Here is a 19,378-nt window from a genome sequence, read left to right as displayed (position 1 = left end):
TCAACTCTCAATGGGAGAGTTGAAAGTTTTTGGGATCGGGATGCCCAGAATCCCCAGAATCCCATTGCTCTTCTCCCTTCAAGAAGGGAAAATTTGACTGGGTTCCTCTGGATGCTCAATTGTCCACCCCCACAAGGGGTGTCCCTTGTTCATTCCTGGGGAAGGGATGTCGCTGCTTCTGAGGCGGTTCTCTGTTCCTCGCAAGTTCCAAGAGCCAGTTTAGTGGTATTGCTCTTAGGTTGTTCTAAGGCACAGCAGGTCTATTTTGTGAGGGAGCCTTTCCAGAGTAGATCCCAGGTGAACCTTAAGGGTTTCTCTTGTCTGAGTCACCTTGATACCTGCTGAGCTCAATGGGCTGTTCTGGCCAGTCATTCTCACCTGCAGAACTCTACCTCTAGTCCATCTAATTGGTGAATATGCTTTTTTAGTTTATCACCATATTCATGGCTGAGGGAGTTGGACAAGGGAATCTGCAACAGAAGTGCTGCTTTTGGTTGCTGTGGCTTGCAAGCTATACTTGCCCATTTTAGAGAACCCTGTGAGTTCAGGGAGTTTTGGTTCATGCAACGATTGTTCTATTATTGGACCACGTGCTTCCTTGAAGTATTTGTAATCATGGCTCAGATATTAATACCCAAGCCAAGTGGAAATGTTAGCCCCTGGCTTCCCATGGGCATTCTCAGTGGGTTTTGTCTAGAGGCTGCTCCAAGCAGCCACTGATGCCTTAGACCCCAGCCAGTGCCTCAGCCGAGCCCTGCTATGGGGTTTTGACTGGCAGAGAGGAAGCACAAGTCCAGTCACCCCCCATATTTCACTGAACCCATCTGTTTCACTGATATTTAGCCCCGGCACAAAAACCTCCCTTTCTGTGGAAGTTGAATGTACTTTCTGAACTCATGGTGCCACCTTTCAGGCCACTGCAGAGATGCTCTTCAATTGAAAGTAGTGTTCCTCCCTATTTAGTAAACTCTCCACAGCATCCCTTAGCTTGAGAATCTCTACAGATCATAGCTAATTCAACCTGCTTATAAACGAAAAAAAGCAAGTTTACACACTATAAAATGGTTTTCCATAGGATGAATTAGCTGAGAGGTCCACCTCCCTGGAGAGTTGACTACCTAGCTATGATATAGACTGAAGAGGCTCTTAAGGCAACACTCATTCGGTAACCCTTGCATAGGCTCCAGTAGAGCTCCAAGCTCTACTAGCTAGGAAAGACATCTGGTGTTGCTGAATGACATTGCACCACAGAGCATGGCTAATTCATCCTCTATAGAAAACAGTTTACAGTAAACAAACTTGCTATCTTACCTGTCTCCAGTCCTGGCCCCGAGTGAGTTCCTCTTGATAGTCTTCTACCAGAAGGATTCTACTCCTGTTTTGGGATTTTGGCACTGCTTGGTTACTTTTTTGGTGGATCATTAACTTTGTTCACCTCAAATCTGTGGGCATAAGTTCAGTGAGATATGGGGGGCATGTATCTAACTCATTGGTCTTATTCTACCGGAATCCACCAAAATCCATGCATTCCCAGTCTTATTGATCTTCTGTGGCAGTGGGGCAGATTTGCTGGCATCTGGGTATAGAGGGAGGCCTGTTCTTAATTCAGGCTAGTTTGAGTCTGAGCTGAGCCAACTTTGTTCTTAGTCCAGGGAGCTGGGCACATAAAAGCAAACACTGAAGCTTTCTAGCACCAGAAGCCTGCATTTCAGTAGTATCTTGGACCACCATTCATGAAATCTTTGAATAGATTGTGGGTTCTGGCATCCTGATAAACCTGTGGCCATGCTGAAGTAGGAAGGGACTGGAAACCAGTGTGTTGGGGGTAGTGCATATCCAGTAACCTACTACTGGATTTATCCATTTGGGCTGGACCATGCTGAAATTTTCTAGTGTGACCCAAAAATGCCCTTCATGTTCTAGGTCCCGAAGTTCAAAACAAACTCTTATTGGGAAATCTGCATTCTAGCATAGGGGTGAAGAGAAAAGTACCTGTTGACCATGAGCATGCACCTTAACTAAGAACTGTTATGCTCTTATTGCCAATTACAGGGTGACCCCCCCCCAGGGCAGGAGCAGACTGGAGCTGGGGGCAGGTCTGGCAGGAATAGGGATGAGACTGGCCAGATGTAGAATCTTCACCTTTACTGGCCACCTCCCCCTCAGTTTGAGCCTTTTGGGTTCTAGTGGCTGGTAGGACTTAAATAGTAGTGTGCAGAAACACGGCAGGGGCACCCACAAAGGCAGAGCAAGGCTGCAAATCAACAAGAACAGGTGCCTACACAAGAGAAATGGGTATACCAACAGGGCAGGAACAAATTCTAGAATAAATGAGGACCAACAAAAGACCACTCTATGGGGGCCAGTTCAAAGAACAAACATATCTAAAACAGGAACAGACAGACAACACTAGAATATAAACAAAGTAGAAATGCCACTGCATTGGGGCATAAGCAGGCCACTGTGTACAAGACCACGGCAAATGCAACAAGGAGAAGAGGGACACCAAGCTGAGGCAGTGAGATTATTGTGATGCAGGCTTGAATGGGAGTGGCAATGCTGAATCATTGCCAGCATGGCTGCCAGTAGGACCTCCAAGCCATAATAGCTTGGACTGAGGCAGCATAGAATCTCACTGAGGGCCCCTGCTAGCAGGACAGCATTGCAGGCGATGTCCTCAAGGGAACAGTGTTTCTTTACTTTGAATCTTAGCTGCATTTCTACCTCTGAATAAAAGTGCAAGTCCTTGAACACCAATGCTCACTGTGGACTTAAGTGAATGGTAAAGAGTAAAGTGTGTTCCTGCCACCACCAGAGGACCAATTCTCCATCTTTCAAACTTACCAAAAATGCATATTTAGGCTTGCCACCAATTACTAGCTACACATGGTTTGAAATTGAAGAGTTGGTAATACAAGTACATGCATGCAATAAGAAAACCAAGATTGGCTCAACTGCTCCCTGCAGACATGGAATTTTGATAACCCTGAGGTATGAACTGCTGTCTTTCGCTGCCATCTAACGACAGTAGGATTGGACTGTACTGAAAAGTGCTTATTTTAAGACAGCACTATTTCCTATTAGTAGATATTGGCGGCACAGCAAGATTTGCATGGCAACTGTTTCTATGCCAACCCAGTATTGCAGCACAAAAGACCAGATTTGCCTGTTGTGATGTGAAACTTAGATATTTTGTTATTAGTAAACAAATAGTAAACCTTTGAAAGCTGGTTTTATGTGCTGTTAAATATCAGTTTTTCTAGGTCTCCTTTGCATCTGAATTTCTTGAATTGCCTTCTCAGCTTGAGGTTTCACATTGCATACTGTTTTAGGGGTAGATAACAAATACGCTTAAGCTCTGATATTTAACTTATTTGGAGGTCCATATTCAAAAGCCATTTAGACGGATAACTAAAGTTATCCGTCTAAATGATAAAATAAGCATATTAAGCCACTTATCCAGCTAAATTATAGCCTGATAAGTTATCTGGTTAACTTAGCTGAATATCACACATCTGGTGAAGTTAACCAGATAACTTTAGATCTGCTCAGAAGCAGATCTAAAGTTATCTGGCCTTGTGTGGCTGGATATTTTGCTACTTAATCGGATATCTTTAAAAGATATCTGGCTAAGTAACACTACCAGAAACAGTCCAAACAAAAGAAATAAAAGGGTTAGCAGGCCAATCTCCCCTCCCCCCTGCCCCCCAAAAAGTAATATAAATGCTCTGTTGGCCGTGTTATGCTCACCCCCCAAACCAGTTTTAAACTTTACGAAGTCCTTGGCATTATAGGCTGGGCCCCCATCCCAATTATTAAATATGAAGATCAGCTTGCTCCCCACCCATCTGAAGGGAAATATGTTGCTTCCCGCCCCCCCCCCCCCCCCAAAATACCTTAGCTTTTCATGCCAGGAGCAAGGGACCCTTGGTGCGGCTCCTGGTGGCTCCAGCACTGCAGCTTGAAGGTAAGCTTATGCTTCTAGCGCTGCCTCTGTTAGAGCAGCACTAGAGGTGCCAGGGATCCTTTGCTTCTGGCATGAAAAAATAAGGTATTGGGGGAAGGGGGCCAACCCCAGATATCTTCCCTGTGTATGGGGGGTGGGGCAGGTTGATTTCATATTCAACAATAATTAAGACAGGAGGCCTAGTGTTATAATGCCTGCACTCTGCAAGGTTTACAACTGGCTTAGGGAGTACACATAGCATGACAGGGCATTTGTATTTTTTTGGTGCAGAGGGAGGGGATTGGACAACAGGTACTTTCATTTCTTTTGTTTGGATGTTTCTGATAATGCTACTTAGCTTATCTTATCTTTTAAAGATATCCGGTTAAGTAGCACATTATCCGGCCACAAAAGGCCAGATATCTAAACCTACCCGGCTATATTCAAACCTACCCGGCTATATTCAAATACAGTTAAGCATTTGTTAGTTATCTGACTACATGTAGCTGGATAACGTTAGGCTAGAATTTTCAGCGGGATGTTTATCCAGCTAGATTTAGCTGGATAGCTTGTCTACCAAATGGCCTATTGAATATGGGCCTCTTGATTTATATTCTGCTTTTCAGGCACTTCAAAGCAGACATTCAAGTATTGTACAACTAGTCTGTTCCAAACTTATTAGCACATAGCCTCTGTGCATTTTAAAAGGCAGTTTTATAAATCATGTAATATTGTATACATCTGAAAAATGGAAAATGATGTACTATTGCTGAAAATATTTAGACATAAGTCTCTGGTAGTGACCTATGAGATTTCAGTTATATTCTCTTCAGTAAGCTTGGAAATTTGCCTCTGGCATGTTTCTTGCATTCATGGGGCTGCCTAGAGAATGAAACCTGTTATGCACTTTTTAAATTAATCTGATCTAAGGGATGCTGAGGTTCTATTAGAACATTCAGAATGTTCCCCAGGGTTCTGTTATGTTGCTGCCATGTTTTAGTTCCCTAGAAATGTCTGGCCCAGCAAATCACAGTACAAAACTAATTAGGAGCTCTGAAGGAATGTGCCAGAGAAACTGCAAAGCTTTCACCCTGATGGATTGTAATGGCAATTACATTAGAGCTGTGCTCTGAGCAACCAATTCTCTAGATGATAGTCTCAGAAATATAGTACCTGTAGGATTAATCTTAAGTATTACTTAACATAGTATTTTTGTTTTTATTGCATAGGTTTGACATTATAGGACTCTCTCCAGATTCACCAGAGGATGATGTAGGCATCAAACAGGCAAGCGAAAAATAGTAAGTTTTTTAAAGATGGCTTAAATTGTATTCAGGTTTCTGAAATTTGGTAGTTTCGTATTCATTGCTTAAAAATCTAAACTACTTCCAAGAGAATGCAAAACTAACAAATGCATTTTATTAATTAGCTTTTTTTTTTTTTTGCATGTGTATGTAATTGTACACTCAATATTTAGAAAACAAGCCTGTAATGGTGTATTTATACCTATCATTCCACTTTTTAGTGTCTTTAATTCATAGTTGTCACATTTAATTTCTTGGAAGAGAAGTAATTTTCCTCATCCAGTCAGACCAGTCCAGACAAAATGGTTATACTTACCATCCAACAGAGGGAGCCACTAGAAAGTGCTTCTGGTGGACAGGGCCTGATTGAAATGCATTCATTGCACCAGACAGCAGGCACTTCAGCTGCTTTGGGGTGAGGAGGCAGGATTGAAACATGGCATGGGTGGCACTGAAGGGTGAGCACTTTCAAGTCCCACCCTCTACCAGTGAAACACAGCATGTGCTTTAGCCCTTGCTGGCTTCTAGCAGTGGCTGGAGGCCTTGAAATGCTATATCTGCAGCAGCTTCTTTTTGTTTAAACAGATTGTCAACTCTGGGAAAAATCTGGGTATTTGTGGGTGAAAAATCAGATTAAATTGAAAACTAAGGACCCTATGTGTTAATGATGAAATCACAGGGCCTCTGCTTTTATCACCAAAGGTTGTGGAGGAGACCTTAGATATTGTAGCTAATAACAGAAAAATATTTCATTTTATAGGTGCTAGTACTGTACAGAGACCTTCATTTTCAATTTTTTATTTTGCCCAGGAATTTTTAATGTAACAAAGGCCAGTGGAAAAATGACTGATATAAAATGAGAAAAATTAGTAGAGACGTTTTTCCAATGATTTCTTTTGTTCTAATTTGAAATTCACAGGCAAAATAAACTGAAAATGAAGGTCCCTAACTATACAAGCTAGCTATGCTATAGCAGGATAAAATGCAATTTCTAGTATCAAAGGCTGTAAACAGAGTAGTAGCCTAGTAGCCTAGTGGGCTACAAACCAGGGTTTCAAATCTTGCTGCTTCTTGGGCAAGTCACTTTACCCTCCAGACTTAAAAACAATGCAGTAAAGTGCATTCAGTAGAATGCATGGTTTTGCCCACACTTAAATGTACATTTTGTTCAGGTAAATATTACTCTCGCAGGAAGAAATTTTACATGCATAAAACGTATTTAAAAAATGTGCACAAACTCAGCACCCTCATGGAAATTCCATGCAAATAAGGGCATTAAGTATTCCTTCCCAATGCAGAGAGGTTTGGCTGAGCGCATATTTTCTTAATGCTAGAGCCTTTACTCCTGGTCAGCGATGGCGTAAAGTTTCTAATGATGGATCTGCTGCTGGGGTTTGCTTTGTACTCTGAAGGACAGCAGCAGAGGCTCCCCAATGCATTATTTATAAAGCCTAACCATGGCCAAATACTTCTCTAGGAGCACAACAAAAGCAATGCTTATAAACGTGGAACACACCAAGAGAGATGCTCCTAAGTTAGACCTACAACAACATATGGTATGGTTAAAAGGTGAGGTGAAAGAGGCTATTTTAGCCAAAAATCTTCCTTCCAAAAATTGAAAGAAGGCTCTAGCTGATGTAAATAGGAGAATTTAAAAAGTTGACCATAGAGGCAAAAGCTCATAATTAACTTTTTAAAAAATATATCAGAAACAGGAGGCCTACAAGGGAGTCAGTTAGTAGATTGAGGAGTTAAAGGGGCACTTGGAAGATAAGGCCATCACAGAGACTAAAATTCTTTGCTTCGGTGTTTACTAAGGAGGCTATGGGGGGAGGTACCTGTTCTGGAGACAGTTTAAGGGTGACAGTTCAGATGAACTGACCCAAATCATGGTGAACCTGGAAGGTATAGTAGACCAGATTGCCAAAATGAAGAGTAGCAAGTCATCTAGATGGGATGGTATATATCCCAGGGTTCTAAAAACTCAAAAATGAAATTTCAGATCTATTACAAGTAATTTGTAACCTCTCATTAAAATCATCCTTTGTACTTGAAAATTGGAAGGTGGCCAATATAACCCTGATATTTAGAGGGCTCCAGAGGTCATCTGGGAAACTATAGTCCATTGAGCCTGACTTCAGCGTCGGGGAAAAATCATAGAAACTATCTATATAAATAAAAATGTTAAATAGTTTGGACAAAATCGCTAATCTCAGAAACCACTGAACCGATTGCTTTCAAATTTGGACACAACCTTCATTTCGCATACAAGAAGGTTCTTCTGTACTTACATTACAGATATGTCACACCTGTGACAGGTAAAATAGGTTTAAAGATTTTTTCCAGAAAACACAGACATCTGCTGGACGTAAGCGCCATCTATTACACCTTACACTAACACACGCTACACTAATCATTTCGCCAGTTCAGGTCCACGTTTCACTTCCATTTTAACACTCGTGCACTTTTTCCCTGGAAGATAACTATTTCCTTTACAGATAAAATACACCCACCACCCTCCTCACACCCCCACACACATGCCAAATTGATTTACTTCCCACAGCCTCCCAACACACACAAAACCTGACTGAAGTCCGGGAGTCTCGAGCGGGGGGCCAGGACTGGTCCGGGACACATCTCCTGTACTATGGCTGTCGGCTGCCAGCAATCAACATGGCGCTGATGGCCCTTTCCCTTACTATGCCACTCGGACACCAATGGCGGCAGTAGCCCATGTGACATAGTAAGGGCGAAGGCCCCTCTGCGCCATTTTTAGGACTGGCAGCCGGCGGCCCTTTGCCCTTACTATATCAGAGGACCTACCACTGCCATTGCTCCACCCCACTGACATAGTAAGGGCAAAGGGCCGTCGGAACCCGTTTCAGTGCTCGCAGCCGACGGACCAACGCCAATACATCGCTCCCGGACCACTCCTGAACGCCTGCTCCACCGACTGACATTTTTATCAGGTCTCAGGGGGTCTGGAGGGTGGGGGGTGGTAATGAATTTATTGCGATCATTTTGGGGGAGGGGTCACGGGGGGGCAGGTTTCATTCATTTGGCAACTCTGGGGGGGGCAGGGGGGTGGGCTACTGTTTTTCACAAGGCTGGGGGGGGGGGGGGCAGGGAGAGTGTGGGGTGGATGGTTTAAGAGAACTTTTCTCATAGGGTTGTTTTTTGGGGGAAGGGGGAGGTTCACACAAATACATACACTAAACTTGCACGATCTCGGGAACGCACCAAAATAGCCCTCCCCAGACCACAAAACAAATTTGGAAGTGCAAATTTGGTTAGGCACTCCCCTATTTGGCTACATAACGCGCACAGACGCCCAGGGACAGACCACATGCCCCAACAAGGCCCGGTTTCGACTATTCTTCTTCAGGAGAAGCCACCCAAATTGTGTCCAAAACAGTTTAGTGATGTTGCATTTTCCAAATCCATGACGAGCTCGCCTAGATGCTACTCACTCCGTTGCCATCTTCCAAAAAATGGCGGACCTGCCCTCCCTTGTTAGCGTCCCTAATTTAAAGGGACTACCATCACGTGATTTTGAACATGGCTGAATCACCGCCATTTTTTGGAAGATGAAAACAGTGAGAGCAGCGTCTAGGCGAGCTCGTCAGGGATTTGGAAAATGCAACATCACTAAACTGTTTTGGACACAATTTGAGTGGCTTCTCCTGAAGAAGAATAGTCGAAACTGGGCCTTGTTGGGGCAAGTGCCACTGAAAGATGTTTCGAGGACTCTGAGTGCAATACAAACGCAAGTTAAGTAATGCTCTGATCTCTAATGACTGGCGACCTGAATTCCTTGTCTTATACACAGTGTTTTACATTTAGGTTTTCTAAAAAATCAAAACATTAAAATATAAAGACATACAAGATTAATCAGGTTAGGTGAAACCAATTTTAAGAAAACAATGAAAATATATAATAAAAATTGATTAAAAGGTTTAAGTGGTGGAAGGTGGTGCTTATGATTATACAACAAAATTTGAGCGAGACACCAGGGTCTGGTGTTCTTGAATTATATGAAGCATCACTAGACACTTGTTAAATATTTTTAACATATATTGATAAATTACATTTAAAGATTTTGTACACAAAAGATTGAGAAAATGTGGGACACTGAGGTGAAATAAAAAGAAATTATAATATACACATAAACAATACATACCAATTTACAGCAATTTCTAGTTCTGTTTCATGAGTTTCTCTCTCAGGATGCTCAGCACTGCTTTTTTGTCATTCAGTTCTGTCTGTGTGCAGTCCATGTCGTCCTGTTCACTTGTTATCTCTGTAGCTGACCCTGTTGGACCTCTGGTATGTGTTGTGCATATCTGTAATGGTGGATGTTACATTGATTTTGGTCTCCTGGTGTCCTCTGTATAGGGCATTTCTGGATCCTGGGTGTGTTCCCGTGTTGCAAACATACCTGAGATTCAAAAATGCCCTATACAGTGGCTGCTAGAATACTTATCCTGAATGTTGGGAGCAGCAATAATGGAGTAGTTCTGGCAGCCAAGGTCACTAATTGAGCTAGCTGTCTGCATTACACAGACTTCTCCTTTTATACTGAACTTGTATAGAGAAGAAACTGGTATATTGTGATGGGTTCATGTTTCTTCCCCCCTCTCACCCTTCATTTTAAACTTCGGAAGAGATTGGTGGGGCTTCCAGTGCTTCCTTAAGTCTTCAGCTATCATATCTGCACTATCTTCTCTGTGGAGGCTGGTGTGCCACAATATTTAAGTTAAAGTAGGTGGAAAAAGTTGGAAAACACTGATGTAGGGACAACATTTTTTCCTTTCTGGCCAAATGGCCTTCCTTCCAGCCCCTTTCATTCAGCTGCTGGCAGTGCAGCATAGGAAGAGAAGCACTGGTAGGTTCCCTGATGCCTTCATGTTTGGGTATATTCCCTGAATCCACAGGCTTTCTGGAGTCTGTCCCCAGAGTTGACTGTCAAGAGGGAAGCCATGCTCACCAAGTGAGCGTCACAGAATACATGCTGGAACCATGCCACCTGGTTTTTTTTTTGTTCTTTAGGGAGGATAGAGATTTCTGGCAGTTTTTCCTTTTTTCTGTCTTTTTTGTTTTGCTTTTTGCTACTTTCTCTGCAGGTTTACAGCTGTACTGGAGAGCACTGAAGAAGCACCTCTCCTCATTTAGCTCTTTAGTTGGAGCCCTGAAGCTGGGGGTGGACCACACCATCACTACCACCTCTTCTCCCCACACCCCCAACCCTTGAGTGCAGACAAGAGCCACTGACAAAAAAAAAATCTGACCCACCCCTGGTTTACCTTCTGAGAGATTACTTAATTTTTCATACAAAAAATGAGAAATGAACTAGGACTAGTATTTAATGTATAGTGTCCTGGTCTAGGACATCATAAATGCCAAAACAAATAAACCCAGATCTTTTTGGTGTAAAACATAATGTATAGTGTACTACATTTTACAATCTGCTTTTAATTACATGTTTACTGTAATAGTGATGTGATGACTAAGCAGTGCTGCACTGTATTTTATTGTCAATACACTCATAGTTGTGATGGTATAACACCTGGGATTGAAATTTCTTGCTGAAGCAAAATTGGTTTTTAAATAGGTTAGTCATACTATTCCTTTTTTTAAACAAGATATCTACCATTAGAGGGAGCACTTAGCATATGTCTGTCTTTTGAATCTCTTCTCTCTAAAATTTCCATTTTTTATACATGCAGTTATGCATAGTTGTCCAAAGGAAAACATTATGGATGAGTTGTGATCTGCCAAGTACTCTTCTGAAAAGCTTCACAAGCGGTACTCATTACCTTCTAGTCTTATTCTCTGCTACAAATCAGTACTAACATTGTTTACTGTCCTCATTTTCTTCATTTTTTTTTTTACCTTACCTGCCATTCTGTCTTCTGTCCTGATCACTGTTCTTCTGCTTGTTTGCTTCCCCTCAAGTCACCTCCACTTTCCCTGACAGTACCTCAGCTTTGTTGCTGTTTACATCTCTTCTCTGTATTCTCCTGCTCCTCCATCTTAGCAGGGGATATCCATCCCAATCCTGGCCCTCCAAGACAATTGTAACCTCATCTGTAAGTCCTGTGGGAATTCTGTGCTACTATGGAGTGCAGAATTCCCACAGAATTCTCCTCCTGCACAGTTGTGCAGAATTTGGCAGGCCCTGTCTTGGTGTGAGTGGGCCAGCCTCCACTCACTTCACGCTGGAACCTGCTCTCTTTGCTGCGAGCTGAGGCCATCCCGCTTGTGAAGGAGCAGGCCCCAGCATGCTGCCATCGGAGACTGTCCTGCTCACAGTGAAGATGCAGCAGGCCTCAGTGAGAGTGAATGTGTGTAAGACCAAGATGAGAGTGGGTGTGGGTGCAAAAGAGGGAGACTATGTAAGGAGATTGTGAAGGAGGGTGTATGTGTGTGAGATTGGGAGTTGGTGCATGGAAAAAGGGTTGTGTGTATATGAGGGTGTTTGAGAGGGAGCCTGTGTGAGGGGGCTTGTTTGTGCATGAGAGAGTAGGGAGCCTGTGTGAAGGGCAGTACTGAGGGGTCAGACTCTGGGAGTGGAGATAGTGGAAGGGATTGAGCCTAGAGGGGGAGGAGAGAGATAGTGGCAGGTGGAGGAGCTGGGGCCTGAAAGGGCAAAGTGAAAGGATACTGACCAGGGCAGTAGGAAGAGAGTAGAAGGCACTTACAATGAACTTCCAGGGGAATTCTTCTCAAAATATTTAATTCTGCATATTTAACTTTTCTGTATTACATTTTAAATTAGACTGTCATGTATATTTTGTCCAATATAAAGTGTGCAGAATTTTACATTTTTTTGCACAGAATTCCCCTAGTAATAATCTGTGCTTATCAGTTACTCCCTCCAATCCTATCTCTGTTCCCTCTCTCCCACTTTTTCATGTTCCCTGTGGAATGCCCTCTGTATTTCCAGCAAGCTTGTTTATGTTCATGATCTCATCTTACTCTTCAGCTTCTTGCCTTGATTGAGACTTTGTAATCTTGGTGGTGTTTTCTTTTTCTCTCGATGCACAACGCATGGTGCAATTGAAGCACTATGCGTCGAAGTCTTCACAGTCTACATTGAAGAAAAAAGAGGAGATACACCAAAGTCATTGCATATACCAGTGAATCAACCTGTGAATGTTGCATCAAAATATTCAAAGCCATTGGTCACTGATGCAATCCACATTAAAATATTAAACCTATCGGAAGTTGACCTCGACACAAGCAGTGGGACAGCAGACTGAATTGACACAAGCAGATCGGGAGGCACTCCTATAAGTTTTGATGAGGGGCCACACCTCTCCTATGTTGCCTCGCTCTACTTCTAAGAAATCCAAAGCTTTTGATACTGTCCCAAATAGACTCAAACAAAATGAGAAGCTTGGTAGTAGGAGACAAGGGTAGCATGGATTGCAAACTGGTTGATAAATGGTATGTAATGGTAAATGGAACCTATTCTGAAGAAAGAATGGCGTTAAGTGGAGTGCCATAGGGATCTGTTTTGGGACCGGTTCTGTTCTGGTGGAAGGGCTAGAAACTAAAGTTTTGTCTATGGATGATACTAAGATCTGCAGCAAAGTGGACATGTCTGAAGGAGTAGAGAGAATGAAAAGTGATTTAAGAATTTGAGTGCTCAAAAATTTGGCAGCTGGAATTCAGTGCCAAGAAGTCATGCATCTGGGGAGCGGCAGTCCAGAAGAGCTTTACGTGATGAGTGGTGAAAGATTGTGTACGGACTAGGAGAGGGACCTTGGTGTGGTGATGTCTGCTCTGAAGATGGCGAAGCAATGTGACAGAGCAATAGCTAAAGCCAGAAGAATACTGGGCTACATAGAAAGGAGTAACCAGTAAGAAAAAAGGTGATAATGCCCTTGTACAGGTCCTAGGTGAGGCCTCACCTGGAGTACTGCGTTCAATACTGATGCCTGTATCTCAAAAAGGATAAAGTCAGGATAGAGGTGGTCCAAAGAAGAGTGACCAGAATGGTGAGGGGTCAGCATTGGAAGACTTATGAAAGGCTGAAGGATCTGAATATATACACCTTGGAAGAAAGGTGCAAGGGAGATATGATATAGACCTTCAGATATCTGAAAGGTTTTCATGATGCACAATCGTCAAACCTTTTCCATTGGAAAGAAATCAATAGAAATAGGGGTCATGACATGAAACTCCACGAGGGACGACTCAGAACTAATGTCAGGAAATATTTCTTCAGAGGGTGTCGACTGCCTGGAATGTCCTTCCGGAAGAGGTGATGACTAAAATAGTCAAGGAATTCAAAGGAGCATAGGATAAACTGTGGATCCCTAAAATCTAGAGGTTAGAAATAATGAAGTGTATAGGGGTAACTTGCTGGTGTGGCAGTTGCTACCCTTAACAAATAACAGTATCAAGGCTTAATGCAACTCGGTCTCTGCTTCAACGGCAGTGAGTGAGAAAAGGGGAATTGGATTCAGGCGCATCCAACAAGGGCCCCAACTTTTACGGTTTGGGAAACAAGCAAGGGGGTAACTAGCTGTTGTGGTGCTTACTACCCTTAATCACTAGGTCTGATACTTTTGATGCAACTCTAACATTGCTCTCTGCTTTCATGGTAATGGTTAAAGGAAATTAGATTCAAACATCCGAGGGCCCTGACTTCTACAGTCTGGTAACCTAATAAGCATGGGGGTAACCTGCTTAGTGCATTAGCTTGCTGGGCAGACTGGGTGGATCATTTGGTCCTTTTCTGCGGTCATTTCTATGTAAGAGTCAATATTTTCCAGTATACCTCCAGTACGCACATGAAACTTTGAAAGCTGCTGTACTTACTCAACTATATGCAGCATATGGAATTTCTCTGGCAGAAGCCAGACCAGAGCTTCCATCTCCCATCACCAGAACTTTGCCAGTCTCCTAGTTACTAGCCCATGTCTTTGCCTGCAGTCTCCAGATTCTCCAGATCCTATTCCCTCTATCTTGTTACTATCCAACCGTATGCCAATGACAGAACCCAAGTCCATGTTGGTTTCAGAGGATGCCCCATCGCTGACACCAGTGCAGAAGTCTCAACAGGCTATGAAAAAAATAATGGACATAGTAAGGGGTTTCACCTCCTTCATACCAGAACAGTGGCCAGTCTGGATCACAAGCACCCAGCAGATCCCCAATAGTTCTGTTTCTTGTATCTCACTCCCAGAGATAAAAACTGACTTTTCCAAATCTATCTGGCTAATAACTGTTGATGGACTGTTCCTTCAGGAACTTGTCCAATCCTCTTTTGAACCTGTCTGTGCCTTGACCATGTCCTCCAGCAGATTCCATAGCTTGATTATGCACTGAGTGAAAAAACAATACTTCCTTCAATTTGTTTTAAATCAGTTGTCATCCTCTTTATCCACTCTTTTTTTTTTTCTTTTTTTTTTTAGGCAAGGCCACTAAAACTGCACCCAATACTCAAGGTGTGCGGTCGCATTATGGATCTATGCAAAGGCATTATAATATTCCCAGTGTTCTATATTCCTTTCCAAATAATTCCTAACATTCTATTTGTCTTTTTGACCACTGCTGTACCCAACTGAAGATTTCAATGTATTGTCCACAAGGACTCTGAGTCTTCTTCCTAGTGATTCCTTTCATACCCAATATCATGTACCTCTGGTTGGGATTTTTTCCCATTAAATTGCATCTGCCATTTAGAAACCCAGTTTCACCAGGTCCTTCTGTAGTTCTTCGTAATCTGCTGCTGTTTTAATAATTCAGAACAATTTCATCTGCAAGTTTGGTCACCTCCCCTCGTTTTTTTCTCCAGATCATTTATAAATATGCTAAATAGTATAGGTCCCAAGACAGACCCCCTAGGGCACTCCACTAACTACCCTTCTTCAGTTGGAAAACTGACAATTTATTCCTACCCTGTTTCCTTTTTATTCAATAACAATCCACAATAGGACACTGCTTCCAATCCCATGACCTCCCAATTTCCTGAACAGACTTTCATGAGGGACTTTGTCATATGCCTTCTGAAAATCCAAATTCTACTCCTGGGGGAATTCTACGCAAAAAATGTAAAATTCTGTGCACAAAAACTGAAAATTCTGCAAACTTTATATTGGTCAAAATAACACAATTTACATGACAGTCTTCAACTTTTCTGTAATAATTTAAAATGTATTACCTCAAGTTGCAGAATTTCCCTAGAAATTCACTGTAAGTGTCCCTTCAACATACACACATCCCCTCATACAGGGCCCTCTCTTGCATACACATCCACACAAGCTCCCTTTCTCTCTTTCACACATACATCCTCACACAGGCTACCTATGTCACTCGGTCTCACACATACACAATCCCTTCACACAGGCTAGCACCCTCACACACGAGCTCCCAATCTCTCACACATACATACTCCTTCACAATCTCCTCGTATAGGCTCCTTCTCTCTGAAATCCACACTCAAGCATCCCCCCAGCCCCCTTCTCTTACCTCCTATGCTGTCTCATCCTCCTGCTGTCACCCTCCCCTCATTTAGGCTCCCTCTCTGAAACCCACACTCAAGCATCCCCACCACTACCCCTCTTACCAACCAAGCTGTTTCTCACCCTCCCCCACACCCCCTCTCCTCTCACACACATTCTCTCACCGGCATCCCCCCCTTATATAGGCTCCCTTTCTCTGAAACCCACACTCAAGCAACCCACCCACTCTTAACCTCCCATGCTATCACACCCTCCTGCTCTGTCACCCTCCTCTCTCACACACACACATTCTCTCTTACTGGCATCCTCCCCTCCCCGAAGCACATTCTCTCACCAGCATGCCGCGGGACACGCTCCGTTCACGGCATGCCGGGGTCTCCTCTGCTATTTTCTGCGCAGAATTTGGCAATTCTGCGCAGAGGGGGGAATTCTGCGGAAATTCTGCAGTAGCGCAGAATTCCCCCAGGAGTAAAATTCACTATATCAGTAGCACACCTTTATCTGCATGTTGTACACCCTCTGGTAGATTGGTAAGCCAAGATATAGCCCTTTACAAAAACCATGTTGACTTCCCCCCCCATTGAACCATGTCTATTTATGTAGCTAGCAGTTTTATTTTTAAGAATAGCTTCTTGCCTAGCACCACATCAGACTTTCAGGTCTATAGTTTCCCAGAGCATCCTGGAGCACTTTTGAAAAATTGGCAGCACATTGGCCACCCTCCAGTTTTCAGGTGCCATGGTTGTTTAAAATGATAGGTTGCAAATCACCAGAAACCAGTCTGCAACTTCATGTTTTTTTAGTTCCTTCAGAATTTTTTGAATACTAACCAGTTTGGTAATTTGTTATTCTTCAGTGTCAATCTGAGTTATGTCATCCAGTTTCAATGTTTCCATCTAGTTGTTCAGTCATCATTGCCATCAAATGTTTCTAGAGTGGGTATGACCCCAATAGCCTCCTCAGTAAAGGCAGGAAAATAATTTAGTAGTTTTTCCTTGACATCTTTGATCATCCCTTTTGCCCCTTGGTCATCTAGCAGCTTAACTGACTCCCTCACAGGCTTCTTGCTTTGAATGTACTTTGAAAAAAAAATTGTACTTGTGTTTACCTTTATGGCAAGCTTCTTTTCAAATTCTCTTAGCATGCTTAATTACTTTTTTTACATCTAACTTGCCAGTGCTTATGTTTGTCCCTATTTCCTTATTTGGGTCTGCTTTCCAATTTTGAAGGATTACTTTTTGGCTTTAATTGCCCTTTTCACCTCACTTTTAAGCCATGCCAGCAGTTTTGATTTTCCTTCAACCTATTGTAATGTGTGGAATACATTTTGACTGGGTCTTAAGGATGGTAATTTTAAAGTGTCAGTCTCCTGCAAATGGATTGCCTCATTATTTTAATTTTTTTTCTAACAGATTTCTTCATTTTATCATAGTCTTTGTTATAGTTACATGCTACTGGAATAGTTTTCCTTAGTATTTGCCCTCCAGTGATTGTCAAATTTTATTACATTATGATTGTTGTTGCCAAGCAGGTCCACCACCTTTATTTCTTGCACCAGGTCCTGTGTTCTACTGAGAACTAGATCTAATATAGTTCTCCTTCTCATTGGTTCCATGACTAACTCCTGCATGAAGCATTCATTATTGGCATCTAGGAACTTTGCTTCCATTGCACATTCTGATGTGACATTTACCCGTTAATTGAAGTTGCCCATTTTACTAGCCAGTCTAATCTGTTAGCATTTTTCAGTCTATTTCCTCATCTTGGCCAGGCAGATGGTAAATATCCCCCCTTACTATACTCTTCCTATTTAACCTTTGGAATTTCTATCCTTAAGGATTCCAGACTGTGCATGGAACAGGGAGCATTTCTGAGAATGCAACCCTGGATGATCTGGATTTCAACCTCCCTCCTGCACCTCCCTATGTCATTGGTATCTATGTATCATGACAGCTAGCTCCTCTCCTATACTCTCTGAAATCTTATCTAGATGGCACGTGAGGTTCACTACTTTAGCAACAGGCAGGCAAGTTACCAAGTGATATTCATTCCCACCAGTCACCCAGCTATCTACTTACCTAATTGAATCATCCACTGCAATAGCTGTCCTAACCCTTCTCCCTGGTCACAGACCACTAGAGATACATCATTGGTGGGAGAGGATAAAACATCACCTGGTGGGCAGGCTCTGGCTACTGGATCAATTCCTTCTACACCAAGGTGATGGCTCCTGGGAGATGACCAGGTGTTGCCAGACTATAATTGAGACCACACTACTATGTCCCTGATTCTTTTTTTATACCTCTGTCTGCCTCTGCTTCTCCAAGTCTGCCACTCTGGCCTGCAGCGTATGAATCTGTTCTTCGAGCCAGGAGCCCTTTGCACTGGGTACATACATATACAGCCTTTAACCAATAGTTGGATCGTACATATGCCCCCATCTCGCTGCTAGGCTTCTGTCTGCTTCTTAAATGCTGATTAAGAGGAGTAGGTATGTCTTAATTTAAGGGTTGTAAAATGTGATTAGGGATTTTAAATTTAATACATAAATTTTTTTTTAATTTGATAACTGTGGTTAATGTTAGAGAACCAGCAGAACTGACTAAAAACTAGTCAATCACTAAACCCAGGGTTAATTGAATGCTATTTTAAATGAGTAATTGATTTATTTGGAAGAAGTTCTTCCTAGTAGGGTTGATGACTTATAGATCAAAAAATGAGAGAGGTGAGTGTGGGGTTCAAGCTGGTAACTCGGTGCCCAGAAACCAGGATACTCATCTTCTCAGATCAAGTAAATGACCTTTGCAGACTTTCAATTCTAACATGGGCATTGAGTACATAGTACACAGGCGCCACCAACTTTGAAATGCAGCATGCCGTGCACCAACAACTGCATATTACATCCAGGAGAGCAGTAGCTGAGAAGAAGAAGAGGCCCGGAAGGCTGCTGGCAGACCCATTTTGCTGGCAGCCAAAGAAGATGCCCGGGAGCCCACTGGAGGCTGAGAAGAGGAAGAACCCTTTTCTCCCGCTTCTGTGTGCCAGTCTTCAAACCACGTGCAGCCAGTATGTACTCTATGCTGATCTTCTGCATAGCGAGATCGGCATAGAGGAAGTGCTCACCGTGCGGGGCAGGCACACAAGCAGTGGAGAAAAGGTTCCTTCCTCTTGGTCAGTGGTGGCCTCCCAGGCTTGCTCTTCTCAGCCACTGGAGGCCTTCCAGACCTGATAAGGACCCTGCCTGTGTTTTGTGTATGTGAGAATGGTAAGCTGCCTGGGGGTTGGGTGGGTGTGTGTGAATGGTAAACTGCCTTGGGGGGTGTGAGCATTTGGTGTGAGAGCTTGTTTGTGTGGCAGTATGAAGCTGTGTGGAAGAATGTGTATGGGGGTGGGGGAATAGGAGCCTGCATGTGAGTGAACCTGTACATATGTATGGGAGTGGGAACCTGCATGTGAGAGCCTGTCTGAGCATGTAAGAGAGCATGTGTGTTGGGGGGGGGGGCGGGGGGAATAGGAACTTGCATGTGAGGGAGCATGCAAGAGATCCAGTGTGAGTATGCATGTGAGTCTGTGTATGGAGGAAGAAAAGACAAGAAGGGAGAAGAAACAGACCCTGAAAAAGGAATGACAAAGGGGGAAAAGAATTGATCTTA

At 43.0% G+C, this 19,378-nt stretch overlaps 1 protein-coding gene across 1 annotated transcript in view; it reads left to right on the top strand.

Moving 5' to 3' along the window:
• LYPLA1 (lysophospholipase 1) overlaps window positions 1–19,378 on the top strand; it is a 122,087-nt gene that overhangs the window by 37,151 nt on the left and 65,558 nt on the right. Inside the window, exons 5-6 of the mRNA XM_029591278.1 lie at window positions 5,176–5,237; window positions 8,838–8,846. Of these exons, the coding sequence (XP_029447138.1) occupies window positions 5,176–5,237; window positions 8,838–8,846 (71 nt within the window). The remainder of the gene's footprint in view (window positions 1–5,175; window positions 5,238–8,837; window positions 8,847–19,378) is intronic.

This window comes from Rhinatrema bivittatum, chromosome 2, assembly GCF_901001135.1.
Source record: "Rhinatrema bivittatum chromosome 2, aRhiBiv1.1, whole genome shotgun sequence".
NCBI lineage: Eukaryota > Metazoa > Chordata > Amphibia > Gymnophiona > Rhinatrematidae > Rhinatrema > Rhinatrema bivittatum.
This window is presented reverse-complemented; position numbering and strand designations above follow the sequence as displayed.